This window comes from Gambusia affinis, linkage group LG01 (assembly GCF_019740435.1).
Source record: "Gambusia affinis linkage group LG01, SWU_Gaff_1.0, whole genome shotgun sequence".
In the NCBI taxonomy this organism is placed as follows: Eukaryota; Metazoa; Chordata; class Actinopteri; order Cyprinodontiformes; family Poeciliidae; genus Gambusia; species Gambusia affinis.
In genome coordinates, this window is record NC_057868.1 from 24,037,726 (window position 1) to 24,063,191 (window position 25,466).

At 38.9% G+C, this 25,466-nt stretch overlaps 2 protein-coding genes across 3 annotated transcripts; one reads left to right on the forward strand and one right to left on the reverse strand.

The window, feature by feature from the left end:
- Positions 1-1,452: 1,452 nt before the first annotated feature.
- LOC122837391 (differentially expressed in FDCP 6 homolog) lies at positions 1,453-15,815 on the reverse strand. The gene is made up of 11 exons (XM_044127722.1): positions 15,661-15,815; positions 11,097-11,237; positions 10,822-11,007; positions 9,859-10,086; positions 9,633-9,779; positions 6,117-6,225; positions 5,746-6,044; positions 5,487-5,653; positions 5,058-5,256; positions 4,125-4,215; positions 1,453-2,945 (listed from the first exon to the last, which is right to left on the reverse strand). The coding sequence occupies exons 1-11, from the start codon at positions 15,754-15,756 to the stop codon at positions 2,749-2,751; spliced, it is 1,860 nt and encodes a 619-aa protein (XP_043983657.1). The 5' UTR covers positions 15,757-15,815; the 3' UTR covers positions 1,453-2,748.
- A 1,635-nt stretch (positions 15,816-17,450) lies between these two features.
- LOC122837401 (trophinin associated protein) lies at positions 17,451-24,063 on the forward strand. Of its 2 annotated transcripts, none has more exons than XM_044127741.1 (14): positions 17,451-17,573; positions 17,987-18,090; positions 18,962-19,193; positions 19,271-19,700; positions 19,974-20,095; positions 20,238-20,289; positions 21,185-21,315; positions 21,469-21,523; positions 21,622-21,704; positions 21,788-21,859; positions 22,521-22,628; positions 22,712-22,997; positions 23,108-23,304; positions 23,932-24,063. In XM_044127741.1, exons 2-14 carry the CDS (start codon positions 18,029-18,031, stop codon positions 23,965-23,967), a joined length of 1,866 nt encoding a protein of 621 aa, XP_043983676.1. In that variant the 5' UTR covers positions 17,451-17,573; positions 17,987-18,028; the 3' UTR covers positions 23,968-24,063. The 2 variants fall into 2 exon arrangements, with proteins under 2 accessions (XP_043983676.1, XP_043983685.1); XM_044127750.1 differs by having other exon boundaries at positions 17,456-17,573; positions 21,625-21,704.
- The last annotated feature ends 1,403 nt before the right edge of the window (positions 24,064-25,466 follow it).

Below are 25,466 nucleotides of genomic sequence, written 5' to 3' on the forward strand. Positions count from 1 at the left end.
TATTGTTGTAGATCAATGGCAAGAGAGCAGATAAGATTCACATCTACAGTTTGACAGACCATGCCATTGTGGCATATTAAAGTACAGCACTGCAAAGCACAAAGAAGAGAAAAAACAAAAATAGAAATGGGAACATAGGACAACCTCCTTAAGGAAAACAAGACATGCAGTGCTGTAGATATTACAGTTCAGTCTTCCTGTACTGTCCATCTACATGGTGGTAAAAACTCCTCAATAGGGGTATGAATTGAGGAGTAGGGTGAGAGTTATGGATCACAAACTACTGCTTTATGACGTTGCAGCGATGGAAACTGGCTTATGTGCTCGGCCTCTTCTGCCTCTTCCTCTGTTTTTTCCCAGCTCCCCCACAAAGGGGCGGCATATGTTGGGTTGGGGGAAGGAAGGGTGTATATGCACCTGTTAGGTTAGTTAGCTTAGCTAGACTGCTGTTAGCCTCTATTTTACCTGCAGTTATCAGTGAAGGGTAATGTCATATGTTTAGCAAGATTTTTTTTATAACTTGCTAAACATATGACATTCTTGTCTTAGAGAGACAAGTTAGATATATTGATCAATTTAATTTGTCTCTGTACCTTTTACCACACTTAATGAGTCAATGTACTCAATGGCATGCTGCTTAGCATCGCTGTAGGGACTCTTTTTTTTTTTTATCTCTGTCTCTTGCTCTTTTTAGCATTACACAACAAAACTGAAATATCTATTAATGACAGAAATTCAAACAATCATAAAATAGGAATCAAAACACCCTCCTCTCTAGCCTGGATGTTTGGAAATACCGAATATTCTTCCTTAGCTTGGATGTAAGTCATGGACTCTGTTAAAATAGTCCAGTTTCATTATAAATCACCAAATTTTAAATCAAATTCTTCCACAATTATTCATGTTTTTCTGAAATAAGCAAATCGTTTTCATCTTATCTAATCACAAGCTTGTAAAATCATTTAAAAATAGAAACTTTTCAGAAACAACTAATGACAGTCAGACTACAGGGATTTGCTGAAGCTTGTTTAGAAGAAATGACCGCCGTGGGCCTTCCTTGGACTGATCCTTAGAGTTTGGCACACCTTTTGCTTGGAAATATGTCTTATTTATATCTATTTTCAGATCTCCTCTGTCATTCTCTTCTTTTTGCACGGGCTTTGTTTTTGCACGGGCCATGTTGTATTGACAGTAAATTTTAGCCTGCATAACAAACCCTATAAGTACAAATCAAGAGTTGTAAAATGTTCTTTTGCAGCCAGAGCCATCTTGCATGTCAAGCTTCACTCTTGAGTTTATGCACTACTGAAAAAAAAATTACATCAAATAGCTCAAATGATCAACAAGGACTGGTTTGGTTTTTATTATCCGAGCCCGAGGCTCTCACATTGCAAGGTTAAAAAAATTATCCTTGGCAGATTTCTGATTAATCATGTGTTGTTTTTTTTATTCCAGAAACCAAGTACTGGAAAAATTAATATAATAGTTTAATTAAAAATCCTCTTTTACCCTTAATCTTGTAGATTTAGTTATGCTGTAATAAACATGAAGAGAGCTATGAATATTTAGATTTTCTTTTTGTGAAATTCAAAACTTTTCCATCATGACTAAGAACATGAGTTCTGATGTAAATGAAGAGATAACTGTAATGCATCCAATTTGATATGAAGCATTTATTTTTGTAACGGCAAATCCAAATAATTGATCAAATTTCCTTAAAACATAGTCAAAAAATGAAATAAGTTTGAATTGAACCCCTATTTAAAGGTAATTCTGGTTAAAACATAAATGTATGTTCTGTAGTTAGAGGATTTAGTCAGGCGATGTCCCCGTTTGCTCAGGATATATGAGCAAAGGGTATCAAAGTAGTCGGTGGTGACACATTGCAAACCGACAAATGACGTAAGCCCAAATTCAAAGTAAAGCAGGCTTGCAGCTCACACAAAACCAAGTGGGCGTAATCCATCAAATCTGAAACCTGCGTGGCATTTTACTTTTTCACTTGTACAAGAAAAAAAAAAATGTCATTGCATCTAATCTTTTATAAATGCATTACTGGAGGCACTCTATGTGTGTGATGATCGTCAAATTCAATGTAGCACATAAATAGGCTCATGAAAGAGAGATTTTTTTTAAAGTAGTTAAGACATTGATTCACTTTTTTTTATTTACACTCATGTTAGGTTAGGTGACATTAGAAACAGGAAGTTGTCTCCCCTCCCCTCTCTTTCTAGCTCTCTCTCTCGATTTCCTGTTTGTCAGGAGTGAAATGATGCTATAAACTAATACTGAAACAGATCTGTACATCAAAAATTCACATTCCAAAACCACAAATCAGAAAATTACATATGTAAAAATGACACAGGGATGACTTTCGTCATTTACGCAAGGATGAACTTCCTTTACGTCCCGTCTGTAATCATCACTGCTAAAACATCAGCCTGGATCTTTTTTTTTTTAACTAAGAGGCCCTTTTTACTTGCACCGAGGTATCTTCTCTGTTCACATCAGGCCTCACACAAGAAGTGGTAGGAGTATTAGTTGAGCAATGTTCTGTGAAAGGTCTCAAACGGTTACTGTTTTGGGTTTGAGGTCAGTAAATTCATCTTGCAATAAAAACAGTAGTAATGAAAATTCAGTTTTAAGTGCAGAAGTCCTGCAACCTTTCAAACTTGTCTCACTGAGTTTCCTGTTAGAAAACACCGTCGGGGTAAAAAAAAAAAGAGCAGGCTCTTATGATTCATGCTTTTAGGGGATGTCCATGTCTCCGTTGGAGGCGTGCGAGTGCCGCTTCTCCAAGTCGCACCCGGTTCTGTTGTCCACGTTCTCTTTGCTCTCCTCGCTCTGATCCTCCGATCCAGATTTCCTTCTGAGACGCAACCCGGGGTCCCGCTGTGTCGGGATCTGGAAGGACTGGAAAGAGCTGCCCAGAGACGGCCTTTTCTCTGTAAAGACAAAAAAAATAATGGGAATCAGAAGGAAAAACTGCATTTTGGTGAAGCCTATGGAGGACATAATGAACTGTTTGGGTGGAAGAAGTGGCAAAGAGGAAATTAATATGTTAGACAGTAAAAAAAAAAAAAAAAAAAAACACTGTGGAGGAAGTATATTTAAAACTGAGTTGAGTCACACCTACTTTGTAGACTTCCATGTAAAAGTAAAGCAGAATTTGTGTAATTTGCTTCAATGGAGTTTCCTGAAAATCCTTTAAAGAAGTTCAGCCATTTAAAAGCTCTTTCAAAGATTTCTTTTGCACTTTGTCTGCTTTTACCCTAATTTTCTATCATGTTTTCTAGACCTTATTGTGCTGCTGATTTCTTAAAACAAGGCAGAAAGTGTACAAAAAAGGAGACGAAAGAAGAAGTCTCGTCGTCTCGAGCAGATGATAAATATCTGAACGTCATGTCGTGATGCAACAGGAAAAAATCCAGCTCCAGCCTGATAATGTACATTAGCTGTTAGCTGATCCACGACTCTTCTGAAGCAATGGATTCAGCGAAATAAATGGGAACAAGTTGTGTCCGTGTGGCAGGCTGCTACTTACAAAGAGCCTTAAGATTCAATTCGAAAATGGCTCTTTGCAAACTTGTCTGTTGCAAACACTGCTTCATTCTTTGAGCTTGGCAGCCTTTTCATGGCTCAATGAGTCATAGGTCAGAGTAAAGTGGCTTAAACAAAATAACATTCCAGTCAAAATGGCTGCATGCTGAACTGAAAATGAATGAAAAAGCATCCCAAGTCCAAAGAAAAGATCTGATAAATCTTCAATAGTCATGAGAAAGTTGTAACCATGAGTAACTTTGTTTCTGTTTACTATTCTTATAAAACCTTATGTTAAATATTCATTGATTGTGATGCAGATTTCTGCTAATAAGAGAGAGCATGACTCCTCAAAACTAAAATAACCCCAAACAACACCCTGCTTGAAGATTTATAGATGTCATAAAGCCACATTTCCTTAAACAAGACTGATAATATTTTAGAAAACTATGAAGACAAACTATGAACACCAGGGGCAATTTAACCAGAAGTCCTCTAAAACACACCATGAAATTAACCAGAACATCTCAAAAGGATCATTTAATTCAGCCTCCAACGCTGCCTAAACTAAGATCCAAGCTTACCGCCTGGTCCGATCGGCCGCATCAGTCGGTTCATCTGGACGTTCCAGTGTTTGACGTTGGTGCTCGCCTGGCGAAGTTTCCTCTGAGCAGCCTGTCATGGGAAGAGAGAAACCCTCTAAATCGTCTTTTAACCAAGAGGAGCACAAAATATGATCTCAATTCACTTTACAAGACCAGCAGAGATCAACTTCATCAAATCAGTCCACATATTTTGACATCATTCCATGCAGTACAAAAATATTTAAACTATCACACTGACTGTATTATATTATGTAATTATGATTCTGATGTTCGATAGAGAAGCTCACAACCCACATCCTGAGCAAGCATCTATCTTTCTTCTTAACAGGAAGAAACCAGGATGACCATCCACCAGTCACAGTCAGCTGCACACTAATTTGATTGATATTCTGATTAATTCATAACCATGAAATTCAGAGTAACTTTCTCTCCTGCCGTTGCCTCATGCATGTTGACGATGCAACGTTGGCGACTTCATCCGCTGTTGCCACACATCCTGCTTTAGTGGGGCAGACTCCTGCAAAGTCACTGACTCACTGGCTGGATTTCCTTAAATAGACACTTTTTTTTTTTTAACCAATTGGTAAATCTGAGTCTGTATATACAATTGGACAGATTTAACTACATATATATATACTACATCTGATTGTCTTGGTAAGTGCATTGAGATGGATGTTTTTCATCATTTTTGTTGAAAGATTTTACAAAAACATTAAAAAAGACAAAATTAAACTTTAAATCCTGAAGGTTACAATTTTGTGATAATAGTCCTGGTTGTTCAGACCAAGTAGGACACATTTTACTCTGAGAAATGAAGGACTTATATGGGCAATGTGTGTGTGTGTGGTTGTGTGTGTGTGTGTGTGTGTGTGTGTGTGTGTGTGTGTGTGTGTGTGTGTGTTTTCCACTCACCACTACATCCTGGTCAACCCTGTGTCTGTTGGCTCGGACCTCCTCCAGCTGCCTCTGTGCCTGATCCAGGGCCAGAGACTTGACTTCCATTTCCTGCTTTAGCTCCTGTTTTTCTCTCTGTGTCTTCAGGATGTACTCCTCCTGCTCCTCCTGCAGGGCCATTAGGGCCTTCATTTTCTCCTCCTCCTCAGCTAGTAACCTGAGGATGAAAAATAAGATAAACGTGCAAGGTGAACTGTGTGATCAGATGCTTTCAGCTGAATTAGCACCAAGTGCAGACAAACAGCTGCCAACTTCCTCTGCCATGCAGGACGACTTCCTCGGGAACATAACCCAGCATGAACCCCAGAGCTTGAAATCCACTGTCTCTATATAAAAGTGTCTCTTTGGCCCACAGCTGCCTGCGTGCATGTGTTTTGTAACATCTACCTCGCCTGAGCGTAACGAAAGCCCTCCTCATCCAGCCTGGCTTTAATCTCCTGCTGCAGCGCCTCCTCCAGACGCTTCTGCATCTCCTCCAGCTCCAGGATCCTCTTCCTCTGCCGCTCTGCTTCCTCCTCCTTCAGAGCCATCTCTGCCTGCATGCTAACTCTGGCCTGTAGAGTAACGGGAAAAGAAGAAGAAAAAGTTAACCGAGTTCCCCCTTTTTACCTTTTAAATGCTCTCCTCCGTTTCCTTCCCTGCTCACCTCCTCCGCCTCGCGGAGCTGAATCTCCAGAGTGCGCTGGAGCTGCTCGTGCTGCTGGCGCCTCCTCTGCTCGTCCTGGTCCATCAGGACCTGCGCCTGCTTCTGCGCCTCCTTCAGGAGCTCCAGCTCCGCCAGCTTGCGCTCCCTTTCCTCCTGCAAGGCCCGGAGCCTCTGCAGTTCCTCCTCTTTGGCCTGTCGTCGTTTCTCCCGCTGCTCACGCTGCTCTCGCCTCTTCATCTTCAGATCTTTATGCAGAGACGTTTTGCCCTCCACGTGCAGCCTGATGGCCGTTTGAATGGCTGTGAAGACGAAGAGGATGAAGTTCAAGGTCTTTAGATTTTGCTCAAAAGAACAGAAGCGTCCTCCCTGACCTGCCGTCCACTCCTGTCTTTGTTTGGTGTCCGAAGCACTCATTTCATAGGTTTTGGACAAGGTTTTCAAGCAAAACATGCACCTCTTCCCATCTCGGTCTGGCAGCACCTGGTCAAACACATAAATGTAGTGAATTTAAATTATACATGTTAGTGTTGTAGTGCTCGAGTCGCCATTATTGATGGTCTCAGTCTCGTGTCGGACTCATTTATACCCCGTCTTGTCCTGGTCTCGGACTTTGAGGACTCAGGATTTTATGTTAAGTTCAGTCAAGCAAATATTGATAATTGAAATCCTTGATTTTATTGGATGCCCCTGTTCGAATCCAAGCAATCATGTGACTCATTGCTAAATATGCATTTTTGTTATCGTCGTCACCCATCCCCAACCTCTTTAACGCAAAATCCAAGAAAATGAGAAGTAGTTCTTTAAGAGCAGGACAGGATGGCTCCAAAATCTTCAGCAATGGACCTTACCAAGCTCCGCCCACAACCGACCCACGTGACCGCAAGTCTCACAAGCAAAGCCTCGTAGCGCATTGTTTCTATGTAAACATGACTCCATTAGTGCATTATTTCTACCGGATTTTCACAATATATAGGCTACTAAAATGGACAGAGGAAATACCAAGTTCATGTCATCATCTGGGAGGAGGTTACTGGTTTCTCAGTCACAAGCTGGTTGCAAACCTGAGGCCAGCAGGTGTCAGTCGGTCAGTTATGGTAGATCTGAAATTTGGTTTGATGACCTCAATATGAGAAGCTACCGACTGATAGGAGGAACCAAAGAGCTTGTTTGTTAAAAATCTATTTGTTCTTTTGATGTTTGTTATGAATGACGATAGTCACAAACAAACAGGGTAATTGGTCCAACGTTTAGAAACTACAGCGGCTGTAATGAGCCACAGCAAATGTAAACAAAGGTAAAATAACCCGAACAGGTGATCAACTCAAAACCATTGATAGTCTGTCTTTTTAGTTTAAGCACACTTGTTACCGCTACAGACTGCATTTTACTAGAACTACAATCAAATTGATTTATATCAAGTTTCCAGGCTTGATATTTATTTTGATTATTAATCAGCGCTTCCCTGAACACAGCGATGGTTGATTGACCAGCTGTACTTTGTGCTAGAGTGGCTAACACAGTAACAGTTTAGTCCAAAGCGTTTTCTGCTAAAATAAAATCTTTAGTGTGTGTCAGATACAGTACACGTTGCATATTGATCTGTTTAGCTAACGTTAGACTGTGTAGCAGACAGGCTTCAAGGTGTAGAAGTTGTATCAGAACTGCTATTATGCGGTACTTAGCTAACGAAAAGCTCGTGTTTGTGAGACTGCCACCCACGTGACCACGTAGAATGAGCATCAGCCAATGAAAAGCGGCCCCTCTGGTAAGGTCCATACAGTCTCTGTACTAATTGGCTTCTGTAAGTATGACTCTGTCCAACATCAACATTTATAGCAAGCATATAATTTGGACCTTTAATTATTCTGAAAGATTGTAGTTAAAATGTATCACAAAATGCAAGTGATGTTAGCAAAGCTAGCTAGCTAATGTTAGCAGTCTGTCTCTCTTGGAGATTCCTAAACACACATGTATTAGAGCTGTCAGATATCTTCTGGACTTGCAATTGAATAGTTTTGACTTTATATACTGGATTAGCTGGATGTTTACTCAAGTTGTTCCTTTTCTCATTTAATGCTTGCTCAGGATGCCAGATTGCCACAACATCAACGCAGTCAGCTTAGATTGATACTTTTATAAAACATTGAGATCAAACTGCATTTTACTAGACTACAATCAAACATATCAGGAGTGAACAGGAAGGTTAGCAGGAAAAGTCCAGCCAACTGGCCAAATTACGGTAACCTGATGAAAAGTTTCTGCATAGAAATTGGACTTGTTAGTCTCATGGACACCTAAGGATGACATTTGATTTTTATTTACACTAATTAAGCATAAAAATTTATTTGTTTTATAAAGTTTATATTATAATGTTGCATGATTTTACCAAAACAGGTAACCATCCTTTGTGCCTGATTCAGCCAGATACTGCCCATGAACTTGTGTCAAACGTGTCAGAAATTCTGCATTTCTGTTGATTTCTCACTCAGACCAAACTTTTGGTCTGTACTGTACATATTTTGTTGTAATCACTTCAACTGAAGGACAAGCATTATGACTGATCTGATACTTTTCAGCCTCTCTGTATTATCACTGAAAGGACTCTCCAACACTGAAAACATTTATAGCAAGCAGCTGTATAATTTGGACCTCCTTTATTCTGAAAGATTGTAGTTAAAATGTATCACAAAAGAAATTGAGTTTTGTCATTGGAAGTCCTTCATTTGCTTTCTAAGAAGTGGTCACGTTCAGGTTTGGAGTACCTTCCTAAACACACATGTATTAGAGCTGTCAGATATTAGAAAAACATGCAATTGAATATTGATGACAACTTCTGGATTTAACCAACATATTTACTCAAGTTTCTCTTTTCTCATTTAATTTCATCTCGCTGGCCAAAAATATTATTTGCAGCGTATTTAAAATAATCCACTCTGAAACATTGAGATCAAACACCTCAGACTCAAAAATCCATATCAGGAGTGAACAGGAAGGTTAGCAGGAAAAGTCCAGCCAACTGGCCAAATAGGTTATTTGCAAGCAAAGCTTTATTGCTTGACCCAAAGAAATCACAGAAAAAACGCCTGTAGATCGCTTTGTTTATGTAGACTTAATCCGATCAGTTAAATCTGAAGTTAGGTGGACATAGAAATCAGAGTTGCTAAGTTCCTAAGGAGAGGGCAACTGGACTTCTTCTCTTGTTACCTGTGGATATGCCACCTCTCTAACTTCTTTCCTTTTATCAATCAAGGTGGCCTCAGATTTCATCTCTCTAGCATCTAACCTGCAGCCTTGACTCATCTTCCCAGACGGTTTGTTCACGGCTTGGGACATTTAACTACTGCAAAACGTTATTGTCACAAAAATCAGACAAACACAACCGTGTTACCTAATCACAGACAGAGAAAGATTTGAGCAAAAGCTGTTCTGAGAGCCTTTGTCTGCTTCATTTTACTCTCGTTTCTGAGAACCCGGCTGAGTCACAGTGATCTGAAGATATTTGAAACCATCGAGTGCCTCAAATGTGAGCAGTAAAGGTAAATGATACTAACAGGTAAAACAAGTTTCAAAAATACATACAAATTGAAACAGCACCGCTCCAAGGTGAAGAGATGCCAGGAGATAAATAGCCTAAAAGGATTCACTTCTTTTTAGAAACCACTTTCAAGAAATATTCCATCTAACATTAACATTTCTGTCTGGGAGCATTTGAGTTATTTTTAGCTGCTGCTTTGTTTCAAAAAACTGCACTTTAAAGAAAGTGGTTAGATATCAAGTAACAATTTTACTGTCCTCTCTGGATTACTTTCTGCATATTGGGGAAGTCCTCGCCTTTAGTTTTCCTTTTTTTCAGACAAACAGGAAAAACAGCTATGTTCGCCGCTTACCTCCACGCAGCAGTTCCCGTCCAGGACTATATTCCCTTGGCAGTCCTTGCGGTCCTCTCCGGTGTAGTAGCACAGGTTGCTGGGCCTCAAAGTGAACCAGCGTTCCTTCCAGTTTCTCCTTAGCTGCCCTTTCTTCCACAGATAACCCTGAATCCAAATCAATGCACACATACAATGTCACGGACATAAAGAGCGGCACAGAGGGAGCACTTTTCTGTCTGCCTACCTCTTTGAGAACGTCGCCGACTATCTCCCTGTACACCTCCTCTATCGCCATGCTGATGATGCTCTTATCGATGGCTCGGGTTATTTTCCCAGAGTTCATCATCTGGAGGAAAACCCAGACGGTGATGCCATTCTGATGCCCCGAGTCCTGGGAGAAGAAGTCATCGAGCTCAACGCAGTTGAACTCGATGCTCATCGCCATGCATATCTTCTTTAGGAGGTACTCCACCTGAATGAAGAGGGAGGAGATCTGTTTGAGCCGCTGGTGTTTGCAACAAAAACATTTTCTTTAAAAAGAGTCTCCGTGTATGTAACTTTGATTAAAGTAATATCTTATTGAACATTTGGGATTTAAGATTGTTCTTGCTGAAGTTTTAAGTTTTTCTTATCAAAACCATATTTAAAAAAAAAAAAATAAAAATCACTTCTTTGTCTACATTATTACTGACATACAGTGAAATGTTTTCTGACTTGCGAACTGTACTGTGCATGTATTTAAAAATAACTAGGATGAAGTACACAAATACATAAGGCCTCACCACACTATTTCTTTTTCTTTTGCCAAACCTGTATAGTAACACTGTCAGTCTCCCTGTAGCATTATTTTGGTACAGTGGTTCCTGAGTGAAAAACATACCAAAATAAAGCTGAATGATGCTTTCTCACACCCGGAGTTAAAGCAAACACTCTGACCCTGAAATTTGGGGCTTTCTCTTGGCAGCGGGTGAAAAAAAAAAAAAAACAACAAAAAAACCCTGCATGACAGGAAGCCAAAACGGGTGTTTACGAGTGAGAAACAAGCCCACATTGTGGCACAAAAAGTGCACACACTTTTTGCCCGCTGCCAGCTCAGTGGCTTTCTGAAAATCCAACTTCATAATTAGGTGTACAGTAACGACGCTATGGCGATAGAGCACAGCTCAGCAATGGCCACAAGAGCTATCCACCTTTTGGTTGAACCCACCTCATCTGGAACCATAACCAACGGGTATTTGTCTTCGGAGAGAAAGTTAAAAAGGCACCACAGTCGAAAAGCATCCCGGTCTGGCAGAACTGAGTTGCTACTTCTGTCTGGCTGGTAGTTCTTCTTCGCCGTAAGAGTCCAACAAAGCTCGTCTACGTTTTCCTTATTAAAGGAGCCTTCCACAACCTGGAGCAGCAGACAGACATAGCGATTAAAAATGTGCTAAAGCTTCTTGAAACAACAGGAGAAATAAAAGCTGTGCTGTGTGCGTTCACCTTATCGAGGATGTATTTGTTGAGATAAGGCATGTAACCCTGACTGGAAACTGGGCCATCGTCGTCATCCCTGAAGTGCTCCTCCAAAGCCACGGGGTCATGTGGGATGCTCAAGACTGTGCAAAGGTTGTGAGATAGAACCTGAAAAATCAAAGAGAAAAAAACCTTCATAAAACAGAAAAAAAAACCCAGAAGAGACGATTTATTTAAACAGAACTGATAAAATGGATAAATCTTATCAATTTTTGTAAACGCAGCGTTTAGAAAAAAAAATAAAAAATTGCGGGATTAAAACACTCAAACAAAAATAAGATTTATCCAGATTTTTAGAGACAGGAAGAAACAAGTTCACAAGATGCTGTAACAATTAAAGGAAATACATGAATAAACACAGCATGAAAGATTTTTAGAAAATTTGAACTGTCCATTTTGAGAAATGCTAGTCCGACACAAAGGACAACATCTTCTTCTAAGAGTAAACTTGTTGTTGTTTTTTTTTTTTTACTTCAGCTGCATCCTGGCCTTCAAAATCACTGGCTGAAGCAGAAAAAAATTAAAATTTTCTGCAAACTGTTGTACAAACATTATGAATAGCTCTAGCTGTTTCTTAATCTAAGTACTTTTGAGCAGCTTGGTGCCAAATTCTCTTTTTCAGTGCCTATTTTTTGGCACTGAGATCCCATGCCTGTTGGTGTAACTTTCAGACATTTAATATCTTTTCAACTTAAAAAAAAACCCACTATAAATGTGATATTATGCATAAGTATGATTTCAGCATGTTGTTTAACAAGCATAACACCTGCTAAAAGTTTTCAAAACTTTTTTCCTGTTCAGATTCTGAACGCATTGCTTCATCCACAGATCACTTGATAAAGCTGAGATAAAGCATATTTTGCTATTTTTATTTTGTTGTAGGAAGTCTTTTCCCTTTAATCGATTTCTGCATCCTTTTACTAGATGCGATTTTGTTCATGTTTCAGATTGATAACCAGACAGGAAAGTTTTAAGACGACGTTACAGATGTTTGTCTTTTTTGCACTCATCGTCAGTTTGCAAAGCAGTAAAAAAAAATAAAAGAATTGAGAAAATAGTGCATGGAAAGACATTAAATTTTCCTTTTACTGGTGACTGCCTTTCCAGCGATAGTGCAGCAAAAAAATTAAAAATCAAACATACAGTGAGTAGAAATAGACAAATTTACCATGTTTGTTCAACGTGAGCTACTTTATGTTTCTCAAAGCAGCTAGTTAAATAAAACAAATGTGAAATTTTCTGCTCAGGTTAGTATCTGTGAACTTTGGTGCCATGTGTGACTCTGCTGTGAGGTTGATTGGCAGGATAACACACTTTTGCTTTTTCGAAAGGTTTTTTTTTCCTTTTATGTCCTGAAAAAAGTCTGATATTCTCGAGATGTATTCGGATTAATTATGCTTGTTTTGTGCATTACAGATTATTAAATATTGAGATGCAGCAACATAAGAGATGCATCTTATATTTTAACCCACCTGCCGGTGGGTTAAATTTGTAGTCTGTAACAGACTGCAAATGCAAAACATGCATTTATACAATGTTTAGAAAAACTGCTATTATGCAAGAGGACATGCAGGAAGCTACCAACATGGTTAGTACTTCTGTACTGCTGCAATATAGTTTAGTTTTAACCCTTTGAAATCCGTGGGGTTTTATTTTGAAGGCTATGCTCTTTCTTAAAAGACCTGAGCAGTCATCTTGATAGTTTTCAGCTTCAGATTTTTGATCATTTCTTTTTCTTTAGGTCTGTGAAATGGAAAAGAAACTTTAACAAAGACAGATCTGACAGGGTCTTGGGTTTTAATGATTGCTGCAGAAAGTAGATCAGCATATCAGACCACCACCTATGCATTGCTCTGAACAATTCAAGTTTCACGCAGCGTTTTATGAGTCTTTAAACAGGCCCACAAAGTCACACAATCCTCCATAAACATCAGTGTAAGATACTCTGAAAAGTCACAGCCAATGAGTATTAAAAATCTATTCTGTCTAATCTCACAAAATGAACAGCTCCTTGAGGAGTTTCCTCTTTGCATATATCGTCTAATTGATTAAATTAAACAGTGAGTGTTGTACTAATCGCTGTGGCTACTTATTTTACACTGAGAAACATACAACATTTTCACCACAGCAAAGCAAAGCAAAACAAAACAAAAAACTGGAAAAACGTGCTACTGGTTCTTTGCCAGATATGGTGATGGTAGTTTTTGAATCCAATGTCTAGTTACCCAAATCTACTTGACCTTGAACAAAGTACATGTTGTTGCACATTTATAGACAGCAGCAGTTCTTATTTTGACAGAGTTAATGAATCAGGAGAATTTAGATGATTTGTCAATGCTTAACTGTCCTGCTAATATTTTTGAAGTTTTCTTACAAATCTATTTCTAAATTATATACTTTTACTAACTAAAATGTTTCCTCAGTTGGGGCTTTACAATGATTTTCCAGTAATCATAAAATGCACAGAATGAGGTCGGCTTCTGATTTAGCATCGATTTCACTTCTTTCTTTTTTTGGTATTTTGTTTCCTTGAGAGCAACAGGGTTTACTTAAAATCCAGAACTAAGAGAACCTAAGAGCATTAAGAAGTCTTTTTACTTTTAGATGAGCTTGCATTTATCTATCGGTTCTGTCAGTAAATAAAAAAATCCCAGTCAATCAATAAATTTGACTAAAAGTAAACTTGTCAAATGGCAAATCAAGGATAAAGGATGCCATCTGGAAATAAATCGACAGAAGCAGGAACTTTAATTTTCATCTCTATAATGATGGTATATGGAATTAAATTTGGAAATTCAAATACGCTTTTCATGTAGCAGAACAATCCAAACATTTCAGGAAAATGCTAGAATCCTGCGTTTGTTCGCATTAATCTGGCTTAAAGCTTTAGCAAAATTTTCAGGTGATACATCTACATGTTTTGGACAAAATATTATTCAACACCCACAGAAGTAAAATTTAGCATAAACCTCATTAATGGCACTTCACGCTAAACAGTGTTTGCTCTTTTATGCCTATAAGAGGGTCAAGAAAAGGGCAGTTTTGTTTCTGATAATACATTTGAAAAGTTCATGAACTGACAGCAGTATTGTTATGTGCTCTATTAATGTTTGCTAAAACCCCTCACATCCAATGTGTGCTTAATAGTTTTGTCAGAGTTAATAACACACAACTTCTCATGTTGCACCATATGTGTAACACTCGATGCGTGCACTTCCCTGGGCGGTACAGTACTGGTACGTTTTCTGAGCAGCGTTTCCTGTAGCAACGTGCAGAAAAGGGATGAACCCCGTCTGAAAATGAGATCATGGCTCTAATTGTGTTGTCTAACCATATGAGTTTAACATGTTCACAGGTGCTAATTGTTTGCAGTCTGGGCCAGTGCAGCCTCACGAAAAGTGAAATTAACAAAAGGAAAATGACAGCTTCTCAGCAGATTTTGCACCAAAATGAAGAGTAAAGGGAGGAAAGCTATCTAATTTGATCTGTTTATTCTGGATTAATGTGGAGTTGCCACTATTACGCTTCTGTTCAAGCACAACGTTTTCCTCGTTGCTTTATTTCTGCCGCCGAGGGAGTGCAATATCTTGAGACATCTGCTGCATGATATGAGGCACCTAGTTTCTGCGTGCAGAGCCATAACCACATCCTGTCTCCAGTCTCCAGTTCTCTACACCGTCTGTTAACTTTTTAGGCCACAGCATGCAAAGTGCTCGCCTCCACACAGAACATGGTGCCTGCAGACAAGCTGCATGACGTCGATGATGGAGGGGTGGAGGTGGGATAAGCCAAGTCATAAGGCTTGACTCGCTGTAAGCCAGGAGCTCTGGGCAACATTGCAGAAACGTGGATGTGGCTGGACAGAGCCTGAGCCACGCTAAGAAAAAGTGACATAACAATGAGATCAACAAAAAGAGAGAGAGAGAGAGAGGGAAAGAAGCACAGTGGCTTTATTGAAGCCCTACGGGGAGACACAACAATCGCCAGCATGTTTCCACTTTGTCCTTGCCCTCACATGCAACAATGTCCTGCTTGACGTACATGCTGGGAACATACTCTATTCAACAAGGCTGCTCTCCAGTGCCAGAGGTCCCTTTGCACCTCAAGATGGCACGTTGAGGCCCAGCATTGATGATGACGGAGCCCATTCACATCCAGACAGAGCAAACTCGTGCTGCCTGCCTGCCACACAGAGGTGCATTCTTTTCAGCACTGTAAGCATTTCACTGGAAATATAAGGAACAAAATTGTTCCTCGTTGCCGCAGTTTAAAGTAAAGCTGCTTTGCACAGGAAATGTGATGGAAATCAGACAGTTCGCTCTCATTTCCTGAAGTACACAGCTGAACATACTCTGGATAAACAGCAATTATTTGTTAAATGTACTTGTGAAACTGACAAACTTTTATCTGTTGAAGGTGAACCCTTGTAGGAAATGAAGCAACATCACAATGTCTGTCAATCCTCACCTCAGACACAAAAAGATCACTTTGTTTCCCCCCCCATCTTCAAGTTAGAGGACCCTCCACTCACCTTCAGCTGAGACTTGGACACCTTCCCACTCTTCTCTAGATCCAGGGCAGTGAAACCGTACCATATGGACTTGAGCAGCTCAGAGCGCAGGTCCATTTCTGCAGCGCCGTTATTTTCTGATTTCCTCCTCTGCGCGTCTGTCTTCTTCCCTCTGCTGTTGACACGGGGCCGCTGGGTGACAGGCAGACACGCACACTGTTGCTGCTGCTCTGTGGCTTTGCAAGCCTGCGGGCAGCGACACCTGCTGGACACCCACAAGATGGACAGGGAGGGTTCTGTCTTGACTTGAGAGAGAAAGAGGAAAAAAGGTTTTATATAGAGACAACGTGATTTAAAAGTAATTCTAGAAACTGATAATCAATTTTATTTATTTATCAATGGTAAAATGTTAACAAATAATTTACCAGATCCTAATAAAAGCTGATTTCGGTATATTTAAAACGTTACCCGCATGTAAAATGAAAACATATTGTTTGTGTCTGTCTGTTTAGACTATTTCCTATTGTCGTGTCTGCTGCATGTATCTAGTTTGATTGGGGTTTTGGAGATTTCCATTTCTTTATTTTATGTTGGCACAAAGAAAGAGTGTGCTGTATGTCATGAGATTATATATTTCAGATATGATTTATGTCATTAGTTTCTGTTTTGTCAATTGTTAGCTGTTTTAGCTGCATTCGTCCCCATTCACTTTCCCATTAGCTCTGTCTGAGGTAAAACAGAGAAAAACATATCCCCGCAGCATGACGCTGCCACCTCTATGTATTATTCTGTATTTGGAATCTCACCTGATCAGTGTTCTTTTTGCCACATGTTTGCTGTGTCCCAATCCCATGTTTTATGGCAGGTCGTGAACGGGACTTCTCATGGATTTCTTCTTGGACTGTACCTCTAAAGTTATCATTAACCTTTTGGTCGTTCCATCATTTTTTCATTTTTATTTTTATTTTTTTAGATTTTCTGACTTTGTATTTGTTTTAGTGTCAGTGTTTTCCTTTCAGTGTTTTTTTTTCTTTTTCATGTTTAAATTTTACAATTATTCTTCTATATAATTGTTATAAGTACTCTTAAGGGGGCTCTCATGCTCTCTCACAAGATGATTGTCCATGTCACCCATAAGCAGCCCCTGCTGGTGTGGTTTCTTCAGGGGGTTTTTTCAGAGCTTGTTCTTAAGTTCTTATTTATTTGAAAAGATCAGTAGATGTATTGAAGTTATTATTATTTTTTCTAATTGTCTCTGGGTAGAAATATCTAAATGTCATCTGATCTAAAGTTTTCTGCTAGATGCAGTGATGAAAACTCTTAATTTCAAAGCCTATATTGTTTTTGGTGTTGTTTTTTACCAAACAGGTAACCTTATATCAGCAAGAATTTGCTTCTTTAAAATAATACAGAATAATAGATGTTTTCACTCTTAACATCTATCTATCTATCTATCTATCTATCTATCTATCTATCTATCTATCTATCTATCTATCTATCTATCTATCTATCTATCTATCTATCTATCTATCTATCTATCTATCTATCTATCTATCTATCTATCTATCTATCTATCTATCTATCTATCTATCTATCTATCTATCTATCCATCTACCAACTTAGTGGTGGGGAAGATGGAGAGCGACAGGTCTCGCGGCAAATAAACTAGTCACGTGGTAAACAACCTTATCGTCGTTACCATGGAGTTGTTTGTGAAGATCCGATGCTTATTGGTTGCCCTTTGTTCGGTTGCCAAATCCCTCACAGCCATTGGTCAATTTGGGATCTGTTTTTAACCAATGAAGAAGCGCGCTTTTTGAAAACTGTTTATGGTCCAGGAAGTTGACAGGCTATTTTTTTTTCATAGCAAGAAAGAACGGAACGAAAGAGCTTTAAATCAGCACGAAACGTCTGGTAAACCAAACCAAATTGGAGTAAGGAATAAGCTATCTTAGTTTATTTCATTCTTCAAACGACTGATAAAGAATCATATGCCTTTTAGATGTATCAGAAAGAAGCAGCAGCTAGCTTTCGGTCGTGTGTAGCGTGTGCTTTAAACGTAGCTTTCTGTTTGGGTCAAAGCTAACTTCTTTGTTTACTAATATTTTAGCTGGCTCTCCACAACACTCATTTCGTGTGTTTTCGCTTTATTGTTTGCGTTGTCGGCAATATTTGTTTATCTTTGAAAAACGTTATAAGTCTCTCAATATTAGCAGTTACATGTATTTCATTTTTATTATTTTTCTTGTTGGTCAGCGTTGTCAGTTTTACACTCCCTCTCTTTAAAGGCGTGTTCGGGTATTTATGCTTTACTGCTCAAATGTTTTATTCTGTTTCCCTTTTTTAGTTGCTCAGATCTTGAGATTGTCTTTTTACCCCGATCAGCATCATGAGTTCTTCTCCAGTCCTTTGCCAACAAAGTCAGAATAAAATTCGCAGTGATTTTCTAAGGTAATATATGTATATAAAAAGGACCTCTCATTCACTTTTCCCCTCCTAACATTTGTATGCGACTTATCTAAAACACGTTTTCTTGTAATGCACATGACTATGCATTTCAATGGTGATATGCAACAGAAAGTTGGTGACATTCTGAACATTTGTATTTTGAGGGTTACTAGAAGTCTTTCTTCAAAGTTGTTATAGAACATAATCAAATTAAAATAGCTGCTACCCAAATATGTTGAGTATTTTTTTTTTAAATCCTTGTCTAGTTGTAGTTTTACACTTTAATACTCAAGAGTGGCAGACAGACAAGAAATTTATATTGCATTGCAAGGGTATACATATACCTTCAACCTTTTCATGAAATGATGTTACATTGCAACCAGCCTCAATGTATTTTACTGTGATTTTATGCAATAGGCCATCATAAAGTAGTTTGCAGCTGGGAAGTTTTAAGGTTGCCTATGTGTTTTTTTTGTATTGCAACGAAAATAAGAAAAGTGTAGCTTTCAATAATATTCACATCCCTGTAGCCTGATACCCTTAAATAAAATCCATTGCAACTAATTGCCTTCAAAATTGACTGAATCAGCAAATTGAGTCTTGTTCCTCCTAATCCAATGTGATTATAAATGTATCTGTTCTGTTAAGGTCTTACAGTAGGAATCTCAAACGCCAGTCTTTGAAAGCTAGACTCTTTCAACGTTTAGATGTGCCTTGGTCTTTCACACCTAAATCAGATGGCAAAGCTGCTTTACCATCTTACACTATACAGACGTCTGCTACTCTGATAATATTTATTTATACCACGTGTGGTGAAGCAGAGATGCAATTTTGAAAAGTGCAACAGTTTAGTTCCAACTATTTCCCCACACAGAATGAAGAGTGAACACAACATTCAACAGCCAGAGCCAAAGCTTTCCGAAGTATTGTCTTCACTTCACCTTTCAAAGAAAGGTGTTGAAAACAAAGATCCTGGAGAAGCTGGTCGAAGGCCTTTTTTGCAGCCAGGTGGGAGCCGGCTCCCCGTGCTTGCAAAGTCCCTAAAACTCCAGGCCCCCCCTGTATTCAAGGAATCCCATAGCAAGTGGGAAGAAAAGCCGTTAGCTGTAAGTTTCTCAATTCAACACGTTTTCATTTTTGTCATCGATGTTGTTTTAACTATTTAATTTTTTTTCTCTTGCAGGGTAAAACGAAAAAGAAGGCATGTACTCGGCCTGTACCGTTTAACTTCTCACAGCGGAGAACCACAAGGAGAGGAACTGAGAACTCTGAACCTCTAACAGCTCCTCAATCAAGGACTCAGGGGAATCAGCCTGAACAGAGTTCGTTCAAAACGCCCAGTAAACATCAAGATTTGGTTAAAAATTCAGGGAAGTCCCTTGGAAAGACGGTAGTAAATGCAGCTCACATTTCAAGGCAGCCCGGTCCAAAATTAAAGACTTTAGCCCATTTGAAAAATCCTACATCTGGTAAGATGGCGAATCAAAATGTAAGTATCACCTCAGACCAAGCTCATCTTCATCCAGACGTCAGCTTGGACGTGCCAAAGACTTCAGCTGCTCATCAGACTGTGTCTCTGACCACACAGGCCAGTTGTTCAAATCCTTTAAATGGTGAGTGTTTCCTTCACTCAGATTTCCATGCAAATTTTCATTTAAAAGTGCTGCATTTTATTTGATGTATCACACAACTTACTATTATTGTTTTGTAGATGAGTGAATTCACTGTTTTCAATTTCTTTATATCACCACTGTCAATAAGAACAACAGTCTTCTATATTTATGGCATGCTTTTTTTATGCTCTAGAAGACATTTTCTTATTTGTTTCTTCTAATATTTCGTCAGTTGTGCAAAATTATTGCTTTTTTTTTTTTTTTTTTTTCCAGAAAAAAGTGAGAACTGCCAACCAGACCACGCGGTTTTGCTGAATATCCGCCGGAACGAGTGCGTGGGCCGTGCAACTCAACCAGTTGTCACTCCTAAACACTCCAAGCAATACAACTACCTAGTGAGTTGGCTTTTATCTCAGAAATATATTATTGCTTTTACTGCATCTTTGATCTTAGTCCTGAATATTTCCATCTGAATTTTGTTGTCAGTGCTCAGAAATTTGAAATATTGCGCATTTTTATGATTCTTCTTGTTTGCAGCCTCAGCGAGTGTCTGTTAAGAAGACTCAACAAAAGGAGGGAACATTTGCCGGTAAGAACTGAAGAAACATTGAAGTGTTTTTAAAAAATCTTTTTTAATGATTTAAGTTCTGGGGTCTCTTTCTTCATATTGCATGGAAACTAGTTTGAATTGCACTAATATTTAATCCTCATGGCATCTGATCAGTGCCTCTAAGCAGTCCAGATGTACTTTATAGTCAGATATTTGGTGGTATAGACTTTATAAAGAAAGCTCTTTGTCAGTTAGATTACAATTTAAAAAGTTAATTTATTTTGGTTATTCAATTCAAAAAGTGAAACTCGTGCTCTGTGAATTCTTTGGCCAAAAAAGATCGAAATGGCTTCTAGCTGAAAAGCAACTCTAAAATACTTCCAAGTAACTCTGAATATTGTAGACTAATATTTTTTTAAAAAAACAACAAACTATCACACCCTTCAAAGAGTGCTGAAAGCTATTTGCGTTTGTCACAAGCGCTCAGTGATTCGTCATAGCTCTTTAGTCTGAGTTTAACAATAGGAGAAAAAGGGCACAGTCTTTAAATTCTTGGGTTTTATACATTTTGTTTGGATCTGGGTCAGCGGTCTTCAAATCCATTCCTTCAGGGTCAGTGTCCTGCCGTTGTAAATGCATCCTTGCTCTGACACTTGTGAATCAAATGAATCGTTAACAAGCTTTTGCCAAACTTGATGGCATGCTGAAGAGGTAATTCAATGATTTGATTGCAAGCAGGGATGTATTTAAAAGGTTGCAGCGCAGTAGCGATCCACAACTGGAACTGGAGAAGTGAGACTTTTCCTAACTCATCATGTCTCAAGTACAAACGCACGCCACATTTCTTAGATTTGCATTTGCAATAGCTCTTGAAATGCACCTCCATTTTACCAAAGTGCTCTCAGCTGAGTTGGCATTTCTTTTCGTTTCTCAGGACCGGTGAGGTCAGTGACGTTCTCGCCCGACGCCGCTGCTCTGTGGAGCATCCTTCAGAACGAGGGCGTGAAGGACGCCATGTCCAGAAGTTCAGTGTGTCCACCTGGCAGAGGCACTTCAATCTACACTGTACGGGAACAATAAACCTCATATCATCACTGCTCATTCTCATTGTTGTTGTAATTTAACTACAGGTTCTTTGATTATTTATTTGGTTTTTTTAATCATTTGCCTCATTTAATTCTTTTTAAAAACTTTTTTTTTTTTTTCCCCCATTTTTAGGCTCAAAGAGTACCTGTTAAGAAAAGTTGTCCAGATTCAACCAATAGCACTAAAGGTAAGATGCAGCGTTATGTTAACACTCCCTTACTATTGGTTTGTCCTGTAAATGGAAAACTCAGCCTGACGTGGCCGAGTTTTCTGTTTTCTCCTCAGCAGCGGCGTCCAAAGAGGCGGCAAAGACAAAGTGGACTCCACAGAGAGTCCGCAGCACTAAACATCAGCCCATGTCTGCCATGGTGTGTACGCACAAACCTCGCAGTGTCGGTCTGGTTGTATTTCAGGAAGCTTCGCCTCACCATGCTGCTGCTTCCGTTTTCAGAAATGGTACCCGTCTCCATGCGGCACCGTTGGACACGCAAGCTACAAAAGGAACATTCATCCATGTCAGGAGGTAAAACGGTCAAATTAATCCTACATTTGAAGCTTGTACAACATTCAGGGTGAGCATAGGACCTAGGTTGACATTGTTGATTTTAGATGGATGGTCTCATAAAAGTTTGGAGTGGTTGGATTCTTTATCAGTACACTTAAAAAAAATAAAAGCGATTTCTGATATTGGTCGTCAAACGTTGGATAATGTGACTACATAAATCCAGAAATATAACTTTTGATATTTTGGAAACTACAAATAATTACAGTTTTAATGTAAAAAAAAAAGAGCTGGGAGATAAAATGAGTTTATGGACTACCCAGATTTTCTTTTTTTGAAAAATATATTTTTGGCAAAAATTCAGATTTTCCCACAATGCACTCCTTGAATTGAAGTGACATCTTCACGCCTAAGGCCTAACAGCTTAAGCCTGTTTTATAGCTGCTTATTTGAATTCTGAATTGAGGACACCTCACAGAAAGGATGATTAAAATAAAAGCCAGTTTTTGAAATTTAGTTGTTTTAAAAAAAAAAAAAACTAAGAAAAAGTGACCAAAAAAAATTAACCAAATTAGTAACTAGTCCGATAAAATCTGAGATTTTATTTTCAAGCCATGTTGCTGAGTTCTAATGGAACTAAGCACACAGTATGAATTGAGATCATCTGACTGTTTATTGGCAGGAAGTAGTCCAGAAGTTATTTGACGATCCAGAAGATGACCGGATCACAGCTTCGACGGACAACAATCCCTCAGCGAAATCAGAGCATATCTCTGCTCCATCCTCCTCCGTATGAAATTAATTTCACATTAAAAGCCGACATCCTGTGGGTTTAAATCAAAGGTTTAGCTCTTTTTGTTTTCGCTTCTTCAGAATAAACCCTCCAGAGAGGAGAAGGCGGAGACGGGGAGGCGTAATGGTGACAACGACGAAGAGGATGTGGAGAAGATGAAGACTTTCCTCCATGCTCCACCAAGAGAGTCTGTCATTTTTTTCTCGACTGGTAAAAAGTTGATCAGAGGCCCGCGGTTTGAGAACCAGGAAGCCTCGGCCCGGCCGGATCAAGTTTTATCAGGACAGAAGAAGTTCACAACTGCACAGAGCGACGTGTCGGAGCCGACTCACCAAAAAGACTCTGTCGTTCAGCGACTGCGCAGCGGTACCACTGACCCTTCATTCATCTCATAATGATTCATAATGCCTACTGTTGAGAGTTTAACATGTTTTTTCCTCTCTCTCTTTTTTTTTTTTTTTTTTACCGTCTGATAGATTTTGTCCCTCAAAAGCCTTGCTCTCTGAATCCTGCAGTGGCCATGCTGCGAAAGCGGTTTCCTCCTCTGGAGGAGCTGCGAATTGACGAGGAGGTCGCGACCTACACCTCGGTGTCTGTCCCAGGTGCTTCTGAGTTTGTCCGTCCTCGCTGCGGAAACCCGTTGGCCTCCGTTTTGCACTTTGAGGAGTCAATGGTGAGCAATGGTGAATAAGATGACTGTTTAAACTGTTAACTACCACTGTTGGTAGTATTAAAGTAAAGTAGTAAAGACTCCTGAGATTGAGGTGAGAAAAAATAAACTAAAGGTGAATCCGTTTTTTTTTAAGCATTTTACAAAAAAAAAAAAAGGTAATTGCTTTGCGGATTCAAAGCAATTGAATCTGCAGGTGTTTATTTGTCCTGAAAAATAAAACACACACATTCACCAACCATAAAAAGTCTCCCAGATCAGGTTTTGACACATTTAGGCTCAATGAAAGTTGTGATGCCTTTTTTTAATAAAAGTTTGTTTGAGGGCAATATATGATCTAAATATGTATTTCATAGCTTTCAAGTAATTCGGCAACTTTTTTTTTTTTTTTTTTTTTTTACCGTCACATTTTACATCTGTATGATCGGTGTCATTCTATGTCATTCAGTATAGTCACAGCTGATGAAATTTCCTATTTTTCCTGCTGCATTTCAGACTTTAATGTAAGCTTGATCTAGCATATGCATTTTTAAATTCTTTCCAGAAATGCATACCTAATAAATGTTCATATTCTGTGTTGACAGACATGCAAATATTAAACATCGGCATGTTTTCTCTTTGTTTTTATAGAGATTTGTCCCGATTGACTCGCAGCATCAGGGATGACCTGCATTCTGAAAACAATGTGAAAACATAGCAACACTCTGCAAATATTTGGTTTTTGGACAATTTTATTGGTGTTATTAAAGCTCATAAAAATTTGTTCTGGCATTTTTTGATGACCATTACTACTAATAAATTGTTACATTTATGTATGAACTTTATAATGAAATAAATTTGTTATATTTGGAACATGTATTTGTTTTAATTCCCATTCCTTTGTTGATTTGTTCACTTGGATTCAACTGTTGGCTACAAATATAATTTGCATGAGAGAAAACACCAATTTATCCTTCTTTCTTTCTATGACTAAAACCATAAAAGTAAGAGTTAGACGTTCACTCTGATGGAGTGAATTTCTCTTTGTACTCTCATGAAGTTTGATGATTATATGATGTGGCATATTGTCTTGCAGTCCACAGATTGTCAATAGGTCTGGCAGGGTTCAAACCTTTTGAGCAGATCTCGGTTCCATCACATTACAGGGGCGAACATACAGCGTCATGTGACCGCATACCATGCAGATCAGAGGAGAAAGGGCTGCAAAGCTGAAACCTGATGGACCGACACATTGAGTTAGAAACCAAAAATCCTTGATATGTTTAAAAACTCAAGTGATTAATTTATGTTCACCACTGGGAGGATTTTGATATTTTATCTGACACGGTTTAGAAGTTTCAGACTGAGCTGTTGTCTGCTTCTTTTTCTCTCCCAAACTAAAAATAAGATTTTGCTTGTAAAGAGTTTTTATTTATTTAATAAATACTCTGAATTAGTTCGTGTTAGCCTAAACCATCTTCATAAACTACAGAACATGTCACTAGAATAAAAGGGTTATTTCTCAAATCTCAATGTCTTTTAGGAACAATTTTTTAATGCTTGTTTTTATGTTTGTTTGCAACCATTTTTAGGGCTTCAATTTATATGACGACGACTCACAACAAACGTGATCTGAAGGCGTTCTGAAAAACAAAGGTCCCATTTCAATCCAATTATATAGAATCCATTTTTATCCATGTTCGGTTTGATTCTGTATCAAGGTATTGACGCTGCAACAATCCCTAATTCTGAGCAAGGATATGGTGACGGTGGAGAGGCACCATTCCCTTTGAATTGAAACTGGGCTCAGTGTGAGGAGACATCTGGTAGTTTAGACAGGTGGTGCCCAAGTCGAGTCCTCGAGAACTACCACCCTGCAACTTTTAGATGTATTCCTCCTCTAACGCACCTGGATCAATTGAATAAATAGCTTATCATGCTTATGTAGACCTGGCATAAAATACTGGTATTGATTTCGATCAATACAGCTAATGAGAGAAGTCAGTCTTTTTGATTGAGGCGTGTAGGAGCAGGGATTGTAGCCCTGGAGGATTTGATTTGGGCATCTCTGTTTTAGAGGAAAGGAACGAGACGGAACAAAATTTAGGAGGTCGACAACACCATCAATTGACCCGAATCTGTGAATTAGCCTGCTTTTGCTAGTTCGAGCTGCTCGTGCTGACAAT

Bases quoted from the DNA above. Each gene is read 5' to 3' on its own strand.
- LOC122837391 (XM_044127722.1), bottom strand. From the start codon at position 15,756: ATGGACCTGCGCTCTGAGCTGCTCAAGTCCATATGGTACGGTTTCACT. The intron at 5,257-5,486 runs GTAGATGTTACA...TTTCATCCTCAG, and splicing joins TTTCGTTACGCTCAGGCGAG to GTTACTAGCTGAGGAGGAGG. The intron at 4,216-5,057 runs GTGAGTGGAAAA...TTCCCATGACAG, and splicing joins GGGTTGACCAGGATGTAGTG to GCTGCTCAGAGGAAACTTCG.
- LOC122837401 (XM_044127741.1), top strand. From the start codon at position 18,029: ATGAGTTCTTCTCCAGTCCTTTGCCAACAAAGTCAGAATAAAATTCGC. The intron at 19,701-19,973 runs GTGAGTGTTTCC...TTTTTTTTCCAG, and splicing joins TTGTTCAAATCCTTTAAATG to AAAAAAGTGAGAACTGCCAA. The intron at 21,860-22,520 runs GTAAAACGGTCA...GTTTATTGGCAG, and splicing joins ACATTCATCCATGTCAGGAG to GAAGTAGTCCAGAAGTTATT.